The sequence below is a fragment of the Chlamydotis macqueenii genome, chromosome 2 (genome assembly GCF_036417535.1).
Source record: "Chlamydotis macqueenii isolate bChlMac1 chromosome 2, bChlMac1.mat, whole genome shotgun sequence".
In the NCBI taxonomy this organism is placed as follows: Eukaryota; Metazoa; Chordata; class Aves; order Otidiformes; family Otididae; genus Chlamydotis; species Chlamydotis macqueenii.
This window is the reverse complement of record NC_141557.1, coordinates 131,609,664-131,632,836: the sequence shown is the minus strand read 5'-3', so window position 1 is coordinate 131,632,836 and position 23,173 is coordinate 131,609,664. Positions and strand designations below refer to the sequence as shown.

Here is a 23,173-nt window from a genome sequence, read left to right as displayed (position 1 = left end):
ACTTGATGAGCAAGAAAGAGATGAGAATTAATGGTAAAACATGAGGTTTTGAGCAGCTGGGGTTCAGCTTCTGTGTTTTATTATGAGAGTTGAGGTAAAGGAGGATTTTAAAATTAGCTGGATATATATAATTTGATTTATCATCTTTAAAGTTTATTGATTTCAAATTGACATCTAAAATAACCTCTGCTATTGAGAGTAACTGAAAAGAACAGCTAAATGGATTACATTTTCACCCAAAAAAAAAAAACCACAAAAACAATTGACCATCCTACTCACCTCACATTTAAAAAAAAAAAAAAAATCTCAGCATTCTTGTGGTCAGTGGAAAGGTAGTTTTCATTGCTATCTGTTGATGTCCTAGCTTTGTGAACATAAAAGGAGGGATAGTAGACCAAAGGTATGGCTTGCTCCCTCAGTCTCACACAGACCGAGTATGACAGCAGTGAGTGCTCAATACTGACTGCATTGTAACTCCTGAAGTAAAGAGGAACTGTGCGCTAGTGAAATTTTCTCCAGAGAGGATGTGATTCCTAGCATACCCACCACAAACCACTTCCCTCTGCCTGGACCATAGATCTGAATGCTGGGACTTGGCAGAATCTAGTCTGTCGAAATGGCTAAAAAAATGTTATATTTAATCTTTGTCCTGTTGTGTCTTTGTGTTGCAATAGTTTATAGTAATAAAGTAAAACAATAATAATTAATGTTAAAGAGGTTTTAGACAGCAGGAATTCTTCAGTGGCCTGGAAATCGAAAGAGTTGTCCAGGTAAAAATAATGCAACTTGATTAGGGATGAATGTAAAGGAAAAAAATAGAAATGTAAGAATAAAATCAGTGACTCTAAAAGGTAAGGTAAGTTTCAATTTACAAAGCACGAGAAAAGAATCAATAAAAGGGTCAAAAAAATCTAGGGAAGAGGAGGCACAAAGGGATAGATCCATTACCTTGATCTGTTATTAAATAAGAAAGGAGAACAAGTAACAGATTTTCAAAGACTGATTCTTTACTTCATACTTTATACAAGAGAGATATAGTGACCTGCTGCTTCATAAAATTAATCTTAGACAGGAAATAAGAGTGGAACTAAAGCACAGAAAGAATGGCCTAAGGAATCTTAATATAGATGTGCTCAAGTGGCAAACCCTAATAAAATTCATCCTAGAACGACTGAGGAATTAGGTACCACTGATTTTATATATTTATTTCTTTAATGTCCCAGAGGGTGAAAATAGCCAGAGAAGTGGAGTTTTCTGTGTGTGTGTGGTTTTGTGTCTCTATTCTTTTGTTAAGAGAATTGCTGAAGCTCTCAGTTTAGATTCCAAATAAAGATTCATGAGTAAATAGTTTAGCAATTAATTTGTATCTAAAAATACGCCAAAGAGAAATTGTAAAACAGCTAGGATGGTTTGACATGACCTGTTCCTAAGAAACCTCAGCATGTTTCTACTCTTAGAAAGGATGTCAAGCTTAGTAAGTAAGAGGAAAACTATAGGTACAATACTGCCTGATTTTAATAAAGTCTTTTTGCCTACATAAGCAAGCTAGGGAAACTTAATATCGATACTGTCTCCATTAGATGCTGATATTATCAGCATCAAGTTGAAAAATTGCCTTTACAGAGTAATTATCTATAGTACTCTCTCAAGATGAGAAGGCATTAATGAGTTGGATGATCGAAGAGAACACACACTTACAAAAGTTACTGACAATACTAAGGTGAAGAGAGATTTAAAGTTATGGGGGTTTTCTTGTTTGTTTTGAACATAAGATCTGAATAAAAAATACTCTTTGTGGATTTGGAGAGACCCTCTGAAATCAACAAGGTGAAAAGCAAATATGAAGCACTGCATTTAAGAGGAAAAACTCAAATACATGAATACAAAACAGGAAATAATTAGTCAGACAGAAAAGTGATTGGAAGATATAGTATACCGCAAAGTAAATACTAACTATGCTGCTGGAAAAAAGTAAGGTTGTGTTTTGTTGTTTTGTGGTTTGTTTTTTTTTTTTTTCTTTTTTTTCTGGGGGATCATACCAGGCATATTGTAGGAAAGATGATGATGTCTGGTTTGGCAAATCTATATGTAGTTGGTCCCCTCACAGCCTCACTGTTTTTTCCTCTTGAGAATGTGTAGACAAACTGAAAGATCTCTGTTGTTATTGTTTTCTCCGGTGGAATTAAAACCATCTTTATTTGTAATAAAGATGCTTTAGATTGAATATGAGAAAAAGATTCTTTGTAATTATTAGGGAGATAAAACAGTGGAACAGACTTCCTAGAGAAATTGCAGAATCAACTTTCTTGGTAGTTAAGCATCGGTCAAGTTATTCTTGAGCCTGCGTTCCTTCTGAGTTAGGATTAGGTAGTCTATTGTGGTCCATTCCATATCTGCGTAAGTACTCAAACTACATATTTTTGGCTGCACAGAAGAGATAATCTAAAAGTTAAATCAAGTGAATGGATGCACTACTTATTGCATCCTGATGCAATTTTAAGTTAGAGCAGTAAGAAAAAAAAGTTTATTTTTGATTTAATAAAATATATTTTATTTGGCTTCCCAAAAAGTGTTTTGACAAATCATACTTAAAAATATTTTGAAGCTTCTGCATATATTATATGTTTGCCTGTCTTCTAATGATTAGGCCAGAAAATCAGGGAATGCAATTGCAGTAGCACTGAGACACCTTGATTACTCATCCACAATGGAATAGCCCTGTGGAAAAAAATAGCACTCTAGAGGTTACTTGGATTTGTATATTTCTGCAGGCAAAGTTTACAGACCTGTAAATTTAAATGTAGAATTTTTGTGGGCAGAATGCATTGACAAATATGCCTGATGGTAATACATCTCATACTGGTAGTCCCAGAACAGGTCAATAATAATGCTTATATTGATAGCAGCAAAGCAGGAGATGTTACTTGGTATTATAGCTAAAATCCATGTTATCCCCTTAATCATAATTACATTAATATTGACAGACTGTTGACAATACTCACATTACTATTGATAGATTTCTGTCAATAACATGTTTCCAAATAAAATATATTCATTCATAATTTGTACAATGCTCAATAACAGCACTAACATATACCAGAAGAAATTCCTCTTTCCCTGGTGATATACAATAATTTTGTTGTTGTTGCACAGTGTACTGTATAAGTGGGATTATTCATTTGTTTAGTTTAAAAAAAAAAAAAAAACAGACAAACTATCGGTTATTTAAGAAAGAAGTGTTCTGTGCGTTTTTTTTCTGGGAGGCAATTTTTAATTTTTTTTCTCTGGAATGTCTGTCACAGTTTGAAATCAAGGGAGAACATTTCAAGTAGCAGTCTTTAGTGTTTTGTCTTTAACTTGTTAGATTAATAAATTTTATCACACATAGAGTTTATTATGTGTCTTAATCTAATTTTTTGACTATTCAATTCTGATCATACAAGCTAAACCTGATGGCATCCTTAACTGAGCATTGATATTTGTCTCTTTCATTACTGAGTTTACAGTTCTGAGTTCTTAAGTGTTAAAAAATTTAAAATAGACCATATAAGAGAGTTAAATTCTATTTGTGATGTCCTTGCTGTTTTAACACAGAAACATGGAGGAAAAACAACATTGTCTTTATAATCTATGTAGCTCAGCAGAATATGGAATGCGAAAATAACATTAAAAAGTACAAGTTAAATGTCTTGACACTCGCATGTTGTGTTTATTATCTAATTTTAAGCCAGAATATTTCTCATTTATTCCCACTCTTGGACCACTGTTTGTGAAAACAGTACAAACTGAAAAATCTTAACAAATTTCTGAAATAATTTTGTATAAAGGAAGTAATTTTAAAAGGGAAAAATTTATTATAACTTGAAAAAATTGACACCATTGATAAAGAATATAATGACAGTTCCCTACTATAGCAAAATAGAGCGAGATTAGAATTTAGGCCTCTTCTCTCAAATAAACAGTTGCTGCTATCAAGATCATTAGAATATTTGCAGACCTTTTGCACAGGAAAACACAGATTTCAAACTTTCCCTTTTAAAGTTTGTCTGTAAGAAGTATCCACCCTGTAAGTGGAGTAAGACCTTAAATCAGTTCAGAAGTAAGCATAGTGTATAGCAGAACACTTCAGCTTGTATGTAACAGTACGCATACTGAAATGTGCTTACACATTAAAGTCAAAGCTATATGGATATAATTTTTAAGTACCTTGTGGGATCCAGTTAACAGCTATGGCCTATGGCAAACTTTCAGTGTTCTTAGCAAGCAACAAAGAACTTCAGAACAATGCCCAGATTTATTGCTTAAATTGAGAATGCTTACCTCATTGTTCATCAAAAAAGAAAGCTTGGCTTACATAGGAATAATAAAAGCATAATTTAAAGGATTTTAAAGGAGTACATCTTTATTATTAATTACTTATGTTTATTATTATTTTAATAATTAACTTTATTATTACTTTCTCTCTTTCACTGCATATCACGGAAAGGTTTGACTTAATCTTGTCTGTAACTTTGGTAGTGGAAGGTTACTGTTAGATTACTTCCTATCTGCCTTACCTTCAAGTTGAACAATCTGAGTTCCTTCAAGCTCTCCTGATACATCAGGTGTTGGGGCTCCCTGATAATATTGGTGACTGGGCTCTTTTCAGTTTCTTGATGTTTCTTTTGTATAGAAAGAGGCAAAACTGGATATAGTATCCCAAGTGTGGACTCGCCAATGCCACGTAGAAGGGAATAAGCACGTCCTGCTAGCTATGTATGTACTAATGCACTCCAGTAGGCATTATTGCTGCAAGGATGCACTGATGACTCATCTTCGTGCCTACCAGAATCCCCAAGTCCTTTTTTTGCAAAGCAGCTATGCAGTCGGTCAGCTCCCAGTCTGTAGTGATTCATGGGTTTTCTTGTCTATTTCGTGATCCATCATAATCCTGTGTATTTGACACATTTTCCTTGAACTTCAGAAGGTTCCTGATGACCTATTCCTCACTTGCTGAGGTTTCTTTAGATAATCTGGCTGTACTGGGGAAAAAGAAATCTGCACAGATTTTAGCCTACCTTGTTCATGAGAAATCTACAGCAGCAATTTCTAATAGCACCTGGAATAATGGAAGACAACTGGAAAAGATGGTTGAACTGATGTTGGAAAATAGTCTTAGTATGTGGATCAAGGAATCTGTTTGATAAGATGTCCCTTTTGAATAACTTTAGGATTTTGAAAGGGATTTTGTGTATTGGGAATGTATAGAACACTAGTAAGAGGGTAAATGAAATGAGTAGAACAGAGTGAAATGAGTAGAAGGGACTGAGGTGTTACTAGAAGTGAAGAAGATACTAGGCTTTTAGGGGTTACAAGTCAATAGAGCTAAACCAGAGTGACAGGTTCCAGAACAGATGGTTGTCAGAGGCTGTGGTTCCTGAAATGGTAGTGGGATGGGAAGATAAGGGAAGACTAGAAGGATAGTCATTGGAACTAGAGGTTTTGAAGTGATACAGCAGGAATCCAGTAGGAGTTGAACTGACCCTTTGATCACAAGTGGAGGAGGTAAGTTATTGGGGTGATACTGGATAGTGCTTTCCAACAGCACTTCCTGTGCCTCGGTGCTTACTACAGAAAAGACAGAAGTGTGATTGAGACAGGCTTGGGTACACTGGCTTTGTATACTCATGTATACTGCCTTGGCAGGCCAGTGCGGGTTGATGCAATGAACACTATAGGATTTGCCCAGAGGAGGTGGCCTTATACTACCTTCAGTCATATTTTGCTTGCTAGTGAGGAACGAGGAGCTTAAAGAAGCCAAGTAGAGCTATTGCATGCCCTACCCATGTAGTCAGTCTTAGTTAACTGGAAACAACTGTTTTACAGCATACATTAAGGAAAAAAAAAAAATCATATTTCCTGTTAGCTTTGCATTATATTTTCCTTACAGACATGACCAGTTATAATAGGAATGCTACAAATAATGTTTTATACTAGGTTTCAAAACTTTTGGTGCGCTTTTGTTTCAGCAAACAGTATTGATTTGTAGGGTTGTTTTTTGGGGTTTTTTTTCTGTTTTTTTTTTTTTAGTATTCTTAGCATCATTAGCAACCATTCCTATATAGGGTCCTACACAGCATCGTTTATTCAGAGCAGTCTGATGTTTTAGCAGGTTTTCTTCTTATAAATAAAGATTTTAAGTACCTCCTTCTGTACTTTCTCCAGAAGACTGTTGACCCTTGCTTGTCTGTTATGCAAAGAATCTGGTTTAGAAAGTGAAATACGTTGCATACTGCCTGAAATATACTACTTCTCCTAAATCACTTTGGGTTTTTTTATGTGGACAAAAGGAACCAAAAATCAGTTACCCCACAACTTCATATTACTGAGGGGTTATTTATATTTTGCTTATGCAATTTATTGCATTTATTTTCTTAGCCAGAGAATTCAAAATAAAATAACAGTTAAACCAAGCAATTTTTAAAGTATGCTTTTATTTTTCTCTATAATACTTGAACAAGAAGAGTATATATTTGTTGAAGTTGCTACTGTACATTAATCATCTTGCCAGGAAATTTATTATATGACAAGTAGCACAATCCCATACCTGTCAAAAGACTAGAAAATATATGCAGACTTCAGTGATGTACTGTATGATAATTTATGTCTGAATGCAGAATATTTCTTTAATCTCATGTAATGATTCTTCTCTAAACAAATCACTGCCTTTATTTAGCAAGTGTTATTCCCACCCTAATTTTCATCCATGTCTTTCTCTGTGTAATCTTTGAATTTCTTAGTATTTTAAGATTTTGCTTTCAACTGCAGCTACTGAAGTATTCATAGGGCAATATTTTCTATCCACTCCACTGTTCTCGTCTAGATTTTAAGTTAGTATGTTCATTTTCCCTATTTCTCCATAAAACACCATATAGTTTTATAATCTTGTTTCTGATCTTCTGGTTTAAGGTCCAAATGAATATTACAGTTATGCCCAGAAACTTTTTTCTTTATTTATACAGTGAAATATTAAATCTGTGGAGTTTTCTAAGTATCTGAAAGATGTTAAATGCTTCTCTGTAACCAAATACAAATGTTACTGTTTGTGAGAAATAGTCTTATGTAACTCATTTTTAGATGAAATTTTGTACTGTTAATGTAATGTGACCTGAAAGGAATTGTAGCACATTAATAGCATATTAATATAGCACTCTGAATAAGCTTTTTTCTTATTTCTTGTTTACTGCTGATATATTGCAACTTTGTTATCTTTCATAAGAAAAAAAAAAATAGAAAGTGCTCCATTGTACTAAAATCTATTTGTGTTTGTTCCTAGAAAGTTTTTTTTTTTGTGAAGAAATGGCCTCCAGCATTGGAAGTGAAAAGAGTGTGAATCCTGTGCTCAGAATAAGTCAACTTGATGCTCTTGAACTAAACAAAGCCCTGGAACAACTAGTGTGGTCCCAGTTTACCAGCTGCTTTCATGGATTTAAACCAGGGGTGTTGGCTCATATTGAACCAGAAGTAAAAGCATTTTTATGGCTTATATTATGGAGATTCACTATCTATTCCAAGAATGCAACTGTGGGACAGGCTATTCTGAATATTCAATACAAGAATAACTTATCTCAGACAGAGAAATACCAATCTCTGAGTAAACACCAGAAGTTATGGTATCTTATTTTCACTGTTGGTGGAAGATGGTTGGAAGAAAGATGTTATGATTTATTTAGCAACCGTCAACTCCAGTCTTTCTGCAAAATTAAGCCCTATATTAACTTTGGAGCTGGACTTCTTAAACTTTGTGGACTTCTAAATTTTCTGATTTTTCTTCAGAAAGGAACATTTGCAACACTTACAGAACGCATTCTAGGAATTAGGTCAGTTTTTTGCAAGCCGCAAGGTGTTCGTCAGGTAGGATTTGAATACATGAACAGAGAGCTCTTATGGCATGGCTTTGCTGAATTTCTGATCTATCTACTACCACTTATTAATGTACAGAAACTAAAAATTAAAATTTCTTCTTGGTGTTTGCCTGTTGCAGGTCTTTCCAATAGTAAAAACACATTAGCAGCTCACTGCAAGGAATGTTCTCTATGTGGAGAATGGCCTACCATGCCTCATACCATAGGCTGTTCACATGTTTTTTGCTACTACTGTATTAAAAGTAACTATTTATTTGATATGTATTTTACATGTCCTAAATGTGGCTCAGAGGTACACAGTCTTCAGCCTCTGAAATATAAAATTGAAATGACAGAACTGCATGCCTGGTAGGAGTTGATTTGTTTTTATACTGTACAGGAAATACTGTGTTGCAGAGATTAATGGAAAAATTCAGAAATATTGTAAACAGACAGCTTAAAGATCTTTTTGGAGACTCTGTAAGTTGTTGTAACATATTTCTTTATTGGTATTAGTATTTTACTGAGTAATGGTGTCAACTTGCCTCCCTGTAGGAAAGGAAAGAGTTCACCAGCTCTTCTAGTCTGTCAGACTGCTTGATCCCATTTTGTCACTGTGTTGTCAAGTCTTTCCTTCTTAGATACACAGTCTATCAGCCTTCCAGTTCCTAACTGCATGCTTCCTTCAAAGGAAGATGCCTAGTAAGCTTTTACCTATTTTCTGGATTTTCTCAACCTTGTTGTAAAAGTTTTTGCTCTTACCAACTTAGCTAGTAATCTAGTGGGAAAGTAATTGTTGTCATGCCTACAGAAAAATTTTAAATTTGAATTTTAAAATTTGAATTCCCAGTGTGATATTCCAGTGCAAAATGGAAAGGTGTAAAATGAATTGTCATCTCAGTACAGTATTAATAGTTTTCATCATATTCAGCTACCATAACAGGGCATAGTCTTTCGGTAACTCAGAATTGCTCTCTTACAGATAGACCATGAGCTTTAAGTGATCCATCTGGTAGACAGACAGATAGTTCATAGTTAACAGGTGCCTACAGGAGATATAACCACTTCCAGTGCACCTTCTAGACCTTCATGAGATGGCTGAATCATTTTCTCGCTCAGCTGTATGTCTGTGATCCTCAGTGATGTATGTATAACGACCTCCCACTTCTTTGCTATAAAGCTGAGGTGTGCAGTCCATTGTCTATTGGAATGTGGCAGCTGCCCCAAGTAACCTGCATTCTTCTGAGTCTGAAACACTGGAAAAAAAAAAAAACCTGTTTACTCACAAGATGCTGTCTTTGGGACTTGCCACTCTTCTTTTTTTGGTGTGCTCAAAGGTGGGTGCTAAACCTCACTAATAGTTCACTACCACACAGAAAAAAGATCAGTTATGTGCATGTAGACGTATTAAAAAAAATTAGGTAACTCTTCCTGGTTTTACTGTTACTATTTCTTTTCTCTATTTGCTTTGCAATGGTTTTGTTATTCTCTGTTTTAACACTTTATCCATTTATTCTCTGGCCTGGTTTTACAAGATTTACTTTTTTTTTTTTTTTTTTTTTTTTTTTTTTTTTTTTTCAAAATTGCAGTCCTTTTTTAAAATGCAGTCTTACCCAGAAGTGTCTCATTAACACAAAAATACATTACATCCTTTTTTGGCTCTTAAATCAAGTTCTCAAAAACTTATACAGTTAAATTGAGTAAATAACTTTATGATGGCGTATTCTTGATTGGCTATCATCCACAGTCAGTCCCAAAAATAGTGTGGTAACAACTGATCCGGTATCTTTGATCTACTTTTATGAAATGGTTTATTACATTCTTCAGTGTCTGATTAAAACAACCCACCAGCCTATTTGTTTGAATATCTTAAATTCTAGGTTTTGATCTTTAGTGACACACAACGCTTTCATCTGATGTAATTAAATATAGTTAGTGAGTTCATAAGTATCTTTGGACAGCCCAAAACTTCATTAATTCTGCTACTGTTCTGTGAGTCAACAGAGACTTAAGCACAAGTGCTTCCAGATACTGTGCCGCAATGTATTACTTGTCATCAAATGTGTATATCTGCAGCCTGCCAAATTTCTGTTATTCACAGTTGCAGTTTGAACCAACAGGTACAAAACTGTCTTTATTAGAAGTATCAAAACTGGCACATCTGTTGGAGAATATCCTGGAGTCACTTGCTGGTCCTGAAGTGATTCTGTGTGAATTGTCCCTCCGCATCACTTAAAAGCTCTTCCCAAAGAAATATATTAGCAACCCTGACTTTGAGGTGGTCTCATGTCTCCAGAAAAGATCATCAGCATTCCTACTACCTCTCTCTGACTATCCTTACTTAATTAAGATTTGTACGTATCCAATATTCCTATTTTATAATCATAGCAGATCTTTTTTTCCTGTGGACTCTTCATTCCTTCTGAAGTCACAGTGCAGTATTGTGTCAAAAGAGTATAGATTTTCTATATTGAACTGTTAGATGTCACATCCTTCTTATGTAGGAGTTAACTTATTTCCTATTTAGAAATGTTTCTTTTTCCTGAATATTTAAAGACTCTAATCTTCCTTTTTCATTCCACCTCTCTCTGTCCTGCTGTTTGATTTACCTAAGCTGTATGAATTTACTGAAGTTTGTTTTGACTCTTGCAGCTCCATGCAGGTGAAATTCTGGTAAAATGTACTCTATTTTTCATCGCTGTTACAGTATCAGTACAAAACCTGTTCCCAGAAGTTTTTTCCTCTCTATTGTACAGCTGTTTTCTACTGGCTGTGCTATAATGCACTTGACTTCCTTGTTTTTCTTCTGGACTTGAACTTTTGATACTTAACTTATAATGGTTTATTATAACAAAGCATTGGCCTACTACTGTAGTACCTCATCATCACTGTGTTAGGTTTGTAGCCCATAGGACTGACTAATTTTGTAAAGTCTTTGACTTATGACATAAATAAACAGTTTGCATTACCATAAGATCCTAGATCCTAAATTGTGGCTTTAATTCTTTTATTTTTCATGCAAGTAAGCAGGTACCAGGCATCTACCAGAAACAGATGGTTTGTGAAGAGAGTGGTTCCTTTAGTACAGAATTTTTTATTCTTTTTTTTTATCTACCATGTGTTGAAATCTACACTCAGTTGTAGTCACAACTGAGACTGATGAGACCAAGGTTTCAACTTGCATATTGAAAAACTACTTGCTACCAGGTTAGTTTTTAGGACTCCAAAGTCAATACCCAGCAGCTTCTGTATAGGATTGTAAAATTAAAAACAGACCTTTCTTTTCTACTGTGTTTCTGCTTTGTTGTATCTTGTGGTATATAAACTGCAGAAAAGTCTTACTTAAAGATATTACAGGAAAAAAATAAATAGATAATTTGTAGACTAATCAAAGGATAATTAATTTTATATACTAATTGCATTGATAATTTGTCTTCATAAGCATTATTTTTTCAGGTTAAAACTCTATTGTAACAAAGAACTAAGATATATCTGGTGATGCTTCGTACAGTAGAGAGAATAAAATTTATTTTAGAATGTTAATCTTTTTAGTTATTTTCGCTAAACAAAAGGTTTTTAGCATTCAGCTACTATGAGAATGGACTTCTGATCGGTCATATATGCATCAGTGAAAAGGATAAATGCCTAGAATTTAAGAAAGCTAAAGGACCAGAACTCTTATTCAGTCTTGGATGGGAGTTAAGCCCTATATGAACACTTTTATTTGTGCTCTGTTCTGTGTCTTTGTGTGCTGCATGAACATTTTCATTGAAGTCAAAAAAATGAAGCCATGACTGAAACAGACTAATTATATTAATAAACGTATTATGAAACTTTTCATATCTTCATTTGAATGAAAAGTACCAGTTGTCACAAGGTGTGATTTTGGAGACATTCAGGTTAAAGGAGTCCGAGAATGCTGATTCCTTGCTCCCACAAACCGCCACCACTCCATTTACACCATGAGGTTTAAGAGAGGTCTCGTTTAAGTAATATTATCAAAAACTTAAACTTAAAAGCAGGAGTTTCAATATTCTGTCAAACAAATGACAGGGATCCTATCTGTTTTCGACATTACCTGGAAATATTTCTTTATTTTTCCATAAGTGTGAGATGTGACAGGCAAGCATGATCTGGAAAAAGTGATAAAGAGAAGATGTTAAGAAAGATGGAAGAAATATATTTCCTAAATACAATGATACAATGTAATGAATGTCCTTATTTGAGATTATTACTATAATTGTTATCTGGGATGTATCATTCTTATGAAAACCAAGTTGACAAATAAAACATACATCTTAACAGGAGGTTCTGAAGTTTGCCTTTTTCTTAAGACTTTTTTTTTCTCTTTTTTTTTTTTTTTTTTTTTTTTTTTTCCCCCCCCTATGGAAGGCTAGTTATGCTTGTTCAATGATCTGACTGTCAAGTGACTTCATATTTTATGTCGTAGTTCAGCCCCGATCAGGACCAGACTACGCAGTCTCTCTCTCGCTCCCCCCACCCTCCAAGAGAATAGGGGGAGATGATATAAGAAAAACGGCTCGAGGTTTGAGATAAGGATGGGGAGAAAATCCTTAAAGTTACCGTTACGGGCAAAACAGACTCGACTTGAGGAAAGGTATTCATTTATTACTAAAACTAGCAGGAGAATGAGACAGGGAACAAGATAACCTCCCCCACCCCTCCCTCTTCCCAAGATTAATATTATCTCTACTACCTCCCCTCCCGAGTGGCACAGGGGGGAAAAAGGGAATGGGGGTCGCGGTCAGTTCATCACATGGTGTTTCATGCCACTGTGTCATTGCTGGGGGAAGAACTCCTCGCATTCCTCCTCTGCTCCAGCGTGGGGTCCCTCCCACGGGCCACAGTCCTTCATGAAACTGCTCCGGCGTGGGTCATCTCTTCCACGGGGTGCAGTCCCTCTAGAACAGCTGTCCCAGTGGGCCCTCCACAGGCCACAGCCTCCTTCAGGCCTCCACCTGCTCTGGCGTGGGGTCCTCCACAGGCTGCAGGTGGATCTCTGCCCCTCCATGGACCTCCATGGGCTGCAGGGGGACAACCTGCTCCACCATGGTCGTCACCACAGGCTGCAGGGGAATCTTGGCCAGGAGCCACATTACTCCTTCCCCTCCTTCTTCACTGACCTTGGTGTCTGCAGCCATTCCTCACAACAGGCTGGCAGATGCCTCTCAGGATCCTTTTTACATCTTATTCACTTCTCATCTCCTCTCCACTTCTTGCAGCCAGGCTGGGCCGAGTTGGGCCCAGTCTGCTGCCTGGTGGGAGGCCAGAGGGTGAGGCCTGCAAGGTCCACAAGGCTCGTGCCTCCCCGACTCAGCTGCTTCACATCTTCTCTTCTCCATTTTTCTGTTTTCCCCTTCTTAAATACGTTATTGCAGCGGTGTTATCACGGGACATTCTGCTACCAATTGGCTTGGCCTTGGCCAGCAGTGGGTCCGCCCTAGGCCCAGCTGAGTCCACTGAACAAAGGGGAGCGACTTCTAGCAGTTTCCTACAGAAGCTACCACCTTAGGCCCCCCTTCACTAAACAAAACCAGAACATATTCATAACACTAAAATATAAAGTGGGAAACTAGTTTATAATTACAGTTCACTTTAAAAGTTTCTTCAATTTTAGGTTCTAAAGCAAATTATCTTTTTAATAATTCTTTTGAGCAGACTAGTCATAGCAATCAATTGCCAACTGTTACACTTTGCTGTGTGTTTGCTAGGAAGCTGTCTTGGCTTGTACTAAGCAAATATTGTGGCATAACTGGACACACAGAATAGTCATGTGGTTACTGCCATGATAGATATTAAAGCCGATGGTCATTTACTTCTACTACCAAAAATACAGTAACCTGCACTACTGCAAGTCACAGTACAGACAATCGAAACACCAGGCAGCAATTTCAAAACAGTGCTTCATATCTTTTGAGTGTCAACCCCTTGTGCATTCCCAGGAAAAACTTAGTAGAATTGGTCCAAGTAGATTACAACTGCTTGCCTTCACCTTCCCAAAAAGATTTTCTGTGTTGACACCGTCAAAACATCCACCTAAATTGTTACTACAGTCTTAATAGTTTCCATCATTCCAGGGGAGCCCACTTCCAAGGCAGGATCTGACATAAGCCTGGCAAGGTGACCAAATAGATGGCATTCAAGCAAAAGACATTTGTAGAGTGATCCCTCTCAGGCTGGGACACTGGGAGCAGATGACCACACAAACATGCACAGAGATACTTATAGCCTGATCTAGCATCTCGGAATTGTTTGTACATTTGGGAAGGATACCTCTGGTACAATAACCATGTCAGGAATCTTCCTCAGAGATACATTGTCTTAGTGGAAAAAAAAAAAAGTCACAGCTTGTAGGTTCAGTAGAAATCTTCAGGTAAATATATCGGATTCCCTGACAAGATTGCTACTACAAGATTCTGTAATTCTTGTATTGTTTGGGGCCTAAAGACAGGGTGCAGAAAGGATCAGGTTTCTCTGTCAAAACACAGGGCAGTCACTGGGGCTAGGCGACTAGGAGAGTGCCTGTTGCAACAGGTGAAGACAGTTAAGTAGTGTTTGTGGCAGTGTTGACTCTTACATAGGAATCTGCATTAGCACTAAAGACTTGCAAACGAGTTTTGAAACTTGCTCTGCCTTAAATGCGATCTGCTGCCTGTTACATGATTACTCTGAAGGAATCCTCTCCTGTTATACACAATCTTGATGCAAGGTCATGGTTTTGCATGGTGCAGTAAAGTACAACAATGGTCTTGGTATTCTGGATGTTGATACCCAGTTTGTCACTGGTGATCTCCATCTTGCTTTCAGATGCATTAAAAGACAACAGGAACTGAACATACTATGTGAGACCAAATTATGTGGGCAGAGGTGCATGGCTCATGACAAGGCATAAGAAGAAGCGTTCACGATGCAGACCCGAAGGCTAATTAAGCTTTTCTGAAAATGGTTTTGCACTGATGAAAAGAAGGCTTCAGTCTGTTTGTGCTTAAGTAGGTACGTTTTGCATATGAGTGACTACCATAGCCAGTTAGAATATCCACAAAACAGTCTCTGTAATTAGCAAAAGCCTATATGATGCGAACGCAGTATTTATTGATAACTCCTAATGCCAGCTTCTTTTGATGTAGATTCCTTCCAAAGATTGTGAATCCCAGGGATTGCCCGTCATAATAAAGTCACAGGATTCAAAGCATGGTTTAAGATAGATTCAGAGAGCAAATAATTACCATCGCTTCAGAATAGTTTTCATAACAGGCTCTAACATCTCTACAACTGCTACACTATCAGCAATACCGACCCATCCCTGATTTGTTCCATATTAACCCAAAGGTTCAGAATAGAGCCAGACTAGAGGCAGTGAGTAGTGTTGGACACAGGAATCAGAGCTCTAGAGGACTGTGGCTTCAGGGTAATTGGCATGAGGATTTTGAATCCTTTTGAAGCCTTTCCCATGCAAAAGCTTTGCACTCACTGCTTTTCATTCCATACACAGAGGACAGAACGGTCCCATGTGTTGAGTAATATTTATTCTTAAAAAGCATTGCTTGAATGGCCAGAGAATGCTGCAAATGCAAGCATGAGGTGGGCAGGTAGCCAAGTGGCATAGCTTCTATTACATGCATTGTGTAAAATAGGATATTTGCTTGGACAGTTGTCTGCAAGTTTAAGCAAACCTGGCCATTGCAGAAAATACAGATGGACCTGCAGCATGCCTTCTGATAGCAGACACCATTGCCAAAGGTAATGTTGCCAAAGGTGGTAGATGTCCGGCAAGGCACAAAGGAATGCAGGTTGCTCATTGCACCATTGCTCAGTGCCACAAAAACTCGTCTTCATAAAAATATACTTATAAATTAATCCAAGAAAGACTGGTACAGTAGCAGTACTTGCAGAACCAATATAGATGTCAGGATAAGGAGATAATAATATGAAGAAAATAACACTTGAAGGTTTTCACGTACACAGCAAAACAACTTTTGCTAAAGAAATGCAAAATGCATTAGTCATTAAAAATATATATGTGTACGTTTCCAATCACCTACAACTATTTCTAGTAATATTTGTCAGGATCCAAAAAGAAATCACATTCAAGCAGTGACATCTTTTACTGATATATCTCAAGATACTGAAAGGAATTAAAATATTGTAGCAAACTCAGCTCTTCTTTCCATCCTCCAGTGTAAAAATAAAACAATTACTTCAGTTAAATTCTCAAAACTAGCTCCACTAATTAATTTGCAGGCATACAACTGTCTTAAGAGGCATTTGATTGTGAAAAGTTATTTTTCATATTCAAATGGTCGGTTCTTACCCACAAGCTATCAGTTTAACTCTTGCTTAAAAGAGATTGTTAGTGAAGGAGCATGTAAGGAAAAGCAGGTACTTGGTTGCCCATGATTACAGAGGGACATTGCTTGCTTTTTGAGCAATTGCTCACAGCATGATTTTCTTCTAGACTATATTTCAAATCTGCTTTTTGAAGCAGAATGCATGGGGTTTTGGCAAAAGTATTAATTTTCCTTTAAGATACATTAACTAAGGTAGCAATGTTAATATTGTTCCTGTTATTCTTTTTTCTTGTAAGACCTTAGAGGATCAATGGAAGTTTTAATTCTTTTATAGAAGTAAAAGCCCTTTTTTGACATTTTGTAAGCAGGTGATATTCTGCTAGTGACTGTCTTTTCTATAATGCCCTGGTCTAAATTCTGAATTCTATTATTTTACATCTACAGCAACTGAAAGTATATTTTTTATAAACAGTAAACTTCAAACCTCATAAAAATTCATTACTTAAGGGCATAAACAAGTGCTTTTCCTTCCAGTCATTGGCAGTAAGTGATTCATCAGTTTTCCACAGAAAACCAATTTCGTTGCAGATGTTCTGTAATTTCCAGACTCCCTGAATTGTAGAATCATATCATCCAATCCCAGTGCAAGGAACGTAGGGTTTTTTTTTTAAAAAAAAAGGAGGGAAAAAAGGCTGTGCTTAGTCTTTTTAATAGGATTGAATATCATTTGCTGTCTCATCAGTTTTGTGAAATAACCATAAAGTAATCAGCTTGCCATTCTTTCCTTTCCTGTACAAGCTATCAACTTACCCACAATGCTGATTCCATAGCAAGTGCACAAGTGAATAACTTGCAAGAGAGAAAAATCTTCCTTTGAGGTTAAACAAAATGTAACTGGTTTACATAGTTGTCTCTCTCTCTTTCCTTCATTCTTTCTTTCCTCCTCTGCTTTCCTCCCTCCCTTTCTTATTCCTTCTTTTCCTTTTTCCCTTCTTTCTTAATACTTCAAAATATAGAAATTCCCCATAGCTATCAGCCTACTAATTTTCATTGTCTAACAGGCTTGCTGTTTTTTTTTTTCCTTTAAAAAAAAAAATAAATTAAGGTTTATTTTTATAAGAACCAATAATTAACTATTAATTCAATTCTGGTTTATCCCAATGAGCCAGAAATAAAGGATGTGCCTAAAAGCAACTTTTTGCAAATGTATGCAATTTTTTAAAATTCTATTTTGTATAGCATATAGAATCCACCCTACTGTATTTGCATTGCATTAAGTAAAGTAGATATCAGGTTCAATTGTTATAGCTGAAGGAGGGGAGGGAGACAAATGAAAGAATATATTCAGGTGAAAATGGAAAGGGATGGAGAAAGTTTGAAGCAAAGAAACCAGAACAGTAGCTGACAAGCAGCAGAAGCCAGAAAGAATTGTTTTTCAGTAGGGAGAATGTATTTCATCGATAACTCCCAAGATCGGGTTGAATTTAGCCCTTAGAGAAGAAGCTGATAGTAGCAAAATGCACAAATTGAGTCAGCAAGTAAATGTTGGCTTATACTGCTTTAAGTCTTACTGTAAGTCTTCTATTTCCCATTTTTCCTCCATCACTACTATTATTAACATAGCACGATGAGAGAACATTTCTCCAAATGTATGTTAATCACTAGACTAAAAACAGAGCAAGATCCAATTTTATATCTGTATCCACAAAAATATGCTGAAAAAGAGAAGAAGAAACTGAAGAGTGAATTCTCCCAGAGTGCTCTCTGCTTCTTTGTTGCTTCTCCAGTTCACTTCTTTCTGGGGCAGAATCCCTGAGTGGTTTCCCACTGCCAGAATAAGCAAAAGAGCTCAAACTGCTCATCTCCATGATTCCAAGATAAAATCCATATGATTTGCTAAGGGCGGTGCTACAGAAATCATCTCCCCGTGCCCATTCAAGTTCTTGCTCTGCAAGGACGCTGGGGCAAAGCCTAGAGTGGGTTTAAGCATGACTGTCTCCTAAGCTCTTTCTTTCCAAGCTTATTTCTGGCTCCCAAGTATACAGGACCAGTGCTGACTGTGTGTTAACGTAGAAAAGATAAATTTGGCATACCTCCTAGAGGACAGTGTGCTCAAGCTACCTGTATTTGTCCTTTGCAGGTTACAAAAACAAAAACTTGAGCCCGTGCTATAGCCCTCAGCATATCCAGTCTCTTACCCCTTGAGAGAGCTACTGAATTCAGAGCTACTGAATTTATCCTCTATGTCTGTATTTAACAGTGTAGTAAACAATATAAATGACTAACAAATCTAAATCCAAGAACAGGCTTAGATACTTAGATACCTTCAGTATACATAGAAAGGATGAATACTGATGTTGTCATTAGTCCTGCTTTCTTTGCGTGTCCATGAAGATGGAGCTATGGAGTAAGTGTCAACCAGTGCAAAGAGATCTGTTCAATCCTAAATTCAGGTGTGGTGAAGAATGAGAAATTGCACCCTGATAGTAGTGAAGAGTAGATTTCTTCATATATAAGTAGATACAGACATAAATATATATTTAAAAATATATGTGGTGGTTTATTAACTATTATTTTTAGGCTCTACTGTTGTAGCATTATAAACTTTCGTCTGAAAGCAGTGCAGCTATCCCCCAGGGTGCCAGAGAGTGTAAGATCAGACACCTAAGGAGAAGAGTTTACACAGTTTTGTAAGAACGAGCTGTGACAAGACATAAAAATGTGGTTCGGGAGAAAAAAAGCTATAGACATATGGACAGAAATAAAAAGAAGAGGAAGTAATTTCAGACAAAAGCCTAAGAGGACTTGAAAAAGGAGAAAGCACTTGGCAACTGTGAACAAGAAAATCTACCTCATGCAGCCTGGTGGACCTAAGGAGAGTGGCACGTAAGATGAAGAAAAGTTGATTCTTACTGAGGTATTGAAACATACTATTGAATTAAGTTTTTCCTTTAAGATGCCTTGCTGGAGCTTTCTGTCTGAAAAACAATCAGCCTGCTAACTGCAGGCTCCAAGTGAATATGTGGGAAAAGATTTTTCTTCCTGTGATATAGGTTACACTGACATGTAGAATGGAAGCTTAATACTGTACTTTATCATTAGTCCAATGAAATTACAGATATCAACTCCTTTAATAAATTAAAGTTATACCACATGGAGAAAAGGATTAAACCACATACAGAATTAAGGCTATCTTCATTCTTTTCTGGTCTTAGACTCATTGAAATGAAAAGAGCTGGTTTGAGAAAGTTGCTAGGAGACCATAATCACAAGTGTCAGAATAATACATTTTTATTTAAAATGGGAAATGTTGATTAATGAACATACTTAACAGATAATGAGTAAAGGTATTGAAAGCATCTATGTTCTATCAAATTTCAGGTGAAACATTTGTATGTTGAAAAGCCAATGAGAATTGCAAGTCTTTAAGGTAAAGCCAACCAACACATGCAGTTAAAACTGAAGGACTCAACAGTTTTGTAAGCACTTGATTAGAAGCCCCTAGATACTGAGAAGCAAGAGACAATGTTTCCAGCATGCAAGTCCAATAAGACTAAAAACAAAGAACAAAAAAAGGAAATTTAAATATTAGAGTCTCATGCAGGCATGTTGTCAAAACTAAGGTAAGATGAGCCAATTACTTTGGAAGCAATAAATTGATTTAAAGGTGAGATACTGGAGAAGAAGCTGTGTATATAGCACGTTAAAATTAGAGAAAAATCAGCAATAAATTAAGTTGATAGTAAAGAAACTTCAGCCTAAATGAAAAGTTAACTTATTAAACCCTGAACAGAATGATCTTAAAGATTTATCAAACCAAATCCTCCAACAGTGTGTACTGCAGCGACAGCCACATTGATTTAATTTGTATCATGAAAATTTAAACAGGTATTATGCCCTGAAAACACTAGCATGATATTTTGTGTGCAAGACTTATGATTCTTATGTTCTGGGAACTTGGAGTCCGAGAATGTTAGATAGCTAGGAATCAGAAACTACAAGATGTTGACTCTCCTTTCTCACATTTAGATGTAAGTGGTGATGGGTAATGCACAGTTTACTGTGATGACCACCTCAGCTTCATGTGCATGGCATGGATTGTGATCTCATTGATTCCAGTCAATGTCTTGACAAGGAACCAAGTCAACAAGACTGTCCATGCGAGTAAAATAATTTTAATGATATGAACAAATTGCTTCCTTTATGCTAACAGACACCTGCAGAAGACGGGAAATGAGATACTGGTCCAGTGTCTGGCTGGTTATCACTCGTCCTACTAGTAACAACAAAAGCTCATCATAGATGCAGATCTTGCTAAGTCTTTGAGGGAAGAAACCATCTGTACTAACAGATCAGGAATCACAAAATGCTCCTGAAATAATGGTAGTTTGGTATAAACTGATAATTCCATTTTTAATATGGAATGATCATAAAAGCATAATATTTCTATCGTAGTTTTACTTGATAAATAATAAATCCAGACATTTCTTCTTACCATGCCACCACTTAGCTAATTCTAACTTAAATATTTCTAATAAAGTGTTATCTGCATAGGTTTATTTCTAAGTACAGCACATATTATTTCTAATAAGAAAACATAGTTGCATGCCATGAGAAAACAGTCATGCCTAAAGGAATTACAATGTGGGAAAAATACATTGTTGATGATGTTAGCTGAAATGACAGCTACTTACACAGAGAAAGCATAACTTGAAATAGTGCTTCACTTAAAAGTAAAATAGATTAAATTTATTTTAATAGTTGGCTCAAATTTGAAAAATCTTATAAGAAGCACAGTGTACAACTGATAGTTTTCCACTATCCAGTAAAATAATGAAATTAGGAAAAAAAATGTTTTGGTAACTTTAATTGAGAACAAGAAGTGTGCCCTGTGTGTAACAAAAAGAGTGAAATAGCACTAATTTGGAAATAGTTTGTACTTCCAAAGTTTGTAGTTACTTCCATTAACAGTTCCAACAACTTTTTAACTTTTGATCTGAAGAAAGCTTTCCTGGCAAATTGGAAAGTAGTGGCACTACAGACGCCTCTCTTGATTGGTGCCTTTGTCACCTACCAAAAAAGAAAAGTGAATAAGAAAAAAATTACTGTTTATTATTTCTTGACAGAAATTACAAACTCTGGCAAAATGTATTTGTTTGAACTTTGATATCATCATTATTTAGCCATCTTTATATAGTATGATATTATTCTAGGATTGTTGATTTCATTTATGCTCTAATTTAATTTAACACCAGGTCTTGAATCCTTGTATTAGTTAGTGAATCCAAACTTACCAGAAAGACAACATAAGTAATCAGCCAGTAATTAGCAAAATTACATTTCTATTGTGTAAAGGAAAAAAACAAGGAAATACTTTACATAAATTAGTGCACTCTTTTTCTTCCTGCACGTTAGGTGAGTTATTTGCTGAAATATATGGCAGAGTTTGCTCTTCCTAGGAATCTTGGGAAAGCAGTTACCAGTTGAATTTCATAGCTATTATATAGGGCAAAAAAAAAAGGAAATATGTAGAAATTAGTAGTTTCCTGGGAACATTTTAGGGAGAACTTTTTTCAACTTCTCACACACACAAAAAGACTAAATAGTAAATAACATAAATGTGATTAGTTCTTAAACAGAAGCAATCAGGCTCTAAGGACATATTCCAGAAAATATTTCAGCAACTAAGTTCAAGAGAGGGATCCACAACCCCCACGAAATATTTAGGCACCTTGCATTCTACCAGTAGCTTCATTGCTACAGCAAATTTCTTAGACATCTATTACTCTGGTACTATGCATGCCCCAACTTACAGCTCTTTTGGGAGAGCAGAGCATGCCAATGCCCACCTTGTGCCTAAGACAACTTGGAATTTATAAAGCAGCTATCCTGCGTTTGTCTCCTGAAAGGCCTGTTTCAGCGGTTATGCACCAGGATCTCCAAACATGCATTGACAACCATGAGTCATACATAAAACATAGAATGAGATAGTGAGAGGTGCACCTGCCTATATCCATATTTTTTGGTATAACAATGGGTAGAAGTGAGAGATTTGATTTTTGTGATATTCACCTCCTGGAAGTTCGACTCATACATGCCTGTGAGGAGCTAACACCAGCTCTAGATTAGGCTACAAGGAAGGCAGCAGTCAAATATGTAAGCATTTATAGCATCTAGATGTGTTTTTTTTAATGATGTATTTCTTTATTTTCTATGCTAGGTTCGTCACTGTGCTTTCCGCTGGGAGCAAGTTGTCCCTTATTTTTGACTGAAAAGATAATGAAGTATGATGTTGGCAGAAATATTTTGACAATTAATATCTCCTCTTACCTCTGTTGATTGCTAATTCTCTATCTTTTCTTGGAGTTCAGCATTTAGGAGTTACTAAAGATCAACATCAACTATATGTCAATGGGAACTGACATTCAGTAGGAGCTGATGGCATTCAATGCATCATTGAATGTAATAGCTTCTGTATTCGTCTTATTTCTTCTTCATCTTTTTGTACTGGACCTAAATTATATTCAGTTGCATCCTTTCCAAATGATTTTTTTTTCCTGTAAGAGGTTCACTATAGACAGTAAAATTTTATTTTATTGTGTGCTAATAAAAATTAGAAATTCTTATGCCCTTATGTTCAATTCTGAGAAGTGACACAAGACAAAAAACTTCATACTATCTTTTTTAGTAACAGCAAGAATGCTTCCACTTTAACACAGCACTGCTACTCACTTTCTGAGCCTGAGTCCAGAAAGCCCTTTGAGAATGTAGACCTTAATATACTATCTGAGAAATGTCATCTACCATTCTTGAAAAACAAAATCTTCTATTTTGCCTATAACCTGTTTTAGCAACTTAAAGACATCATTTTTCTTACTTATTTGTCTCATAGATTGGAACTATGAGGTAAGATGGAGTGGAGTTCTATTCCAACACCAAATCAAAAGATGGTTTGAGCTTTCAAAAGGATTTGGGAGGTAC

The 23,173-nt window shown here is 36.1% G+C and overlaps 1 protein-coding gene and 1 long non-coding RNA gene across 2 annotated transcripts; both read left to right on the top strand.

Annotated features, from left to right (window-relative positions):
* Positions 1 to 7,268: 7,268 nt before the first annotated feature.
* Positions 7,269 to 8,362, top strand: PEX2 (peroxisomal biogenesis factor 2). The gene has a single exon (XM_010127469.2). The coding sequence runs from the start codon at positions 7,339 to 7,341 to the stop codon at positions 8,254 to 8,256; it is 918 nt and encodes a 305-aa protein (XP_010125771.1). The 5' UTR covers positions 7,269 to 7,338; the 3' UTR covers positions 8,257 to 8,362.
* Positions 8,363 to 19,452: 11,090 nt separating this feature from the next.
* Positions 19,453 to 22,818, top strand: LOC147601828 (uncharacterized). The gene is made up of 2 exons (XR_015257867.1): positions 19,453 to 20,352; positions 22,413 to 22,818. It is a non-coding gene; the product is annotated as an uncharacterized LOC147601828 (long non-coding RNA).
* The last annotated feature ends 355 nt before the right edge of the window (positions 22,819 to 23,173 follow it).

Coding starts and splice junctions, on each gene's coding strand:
- PEX2 (XM_010127469.2), top strand. CDS start 7,339: ATGGCCTCCAGCATTGGAAGTGAAAAGAGTGTGAATCCTGTGCTCAGA.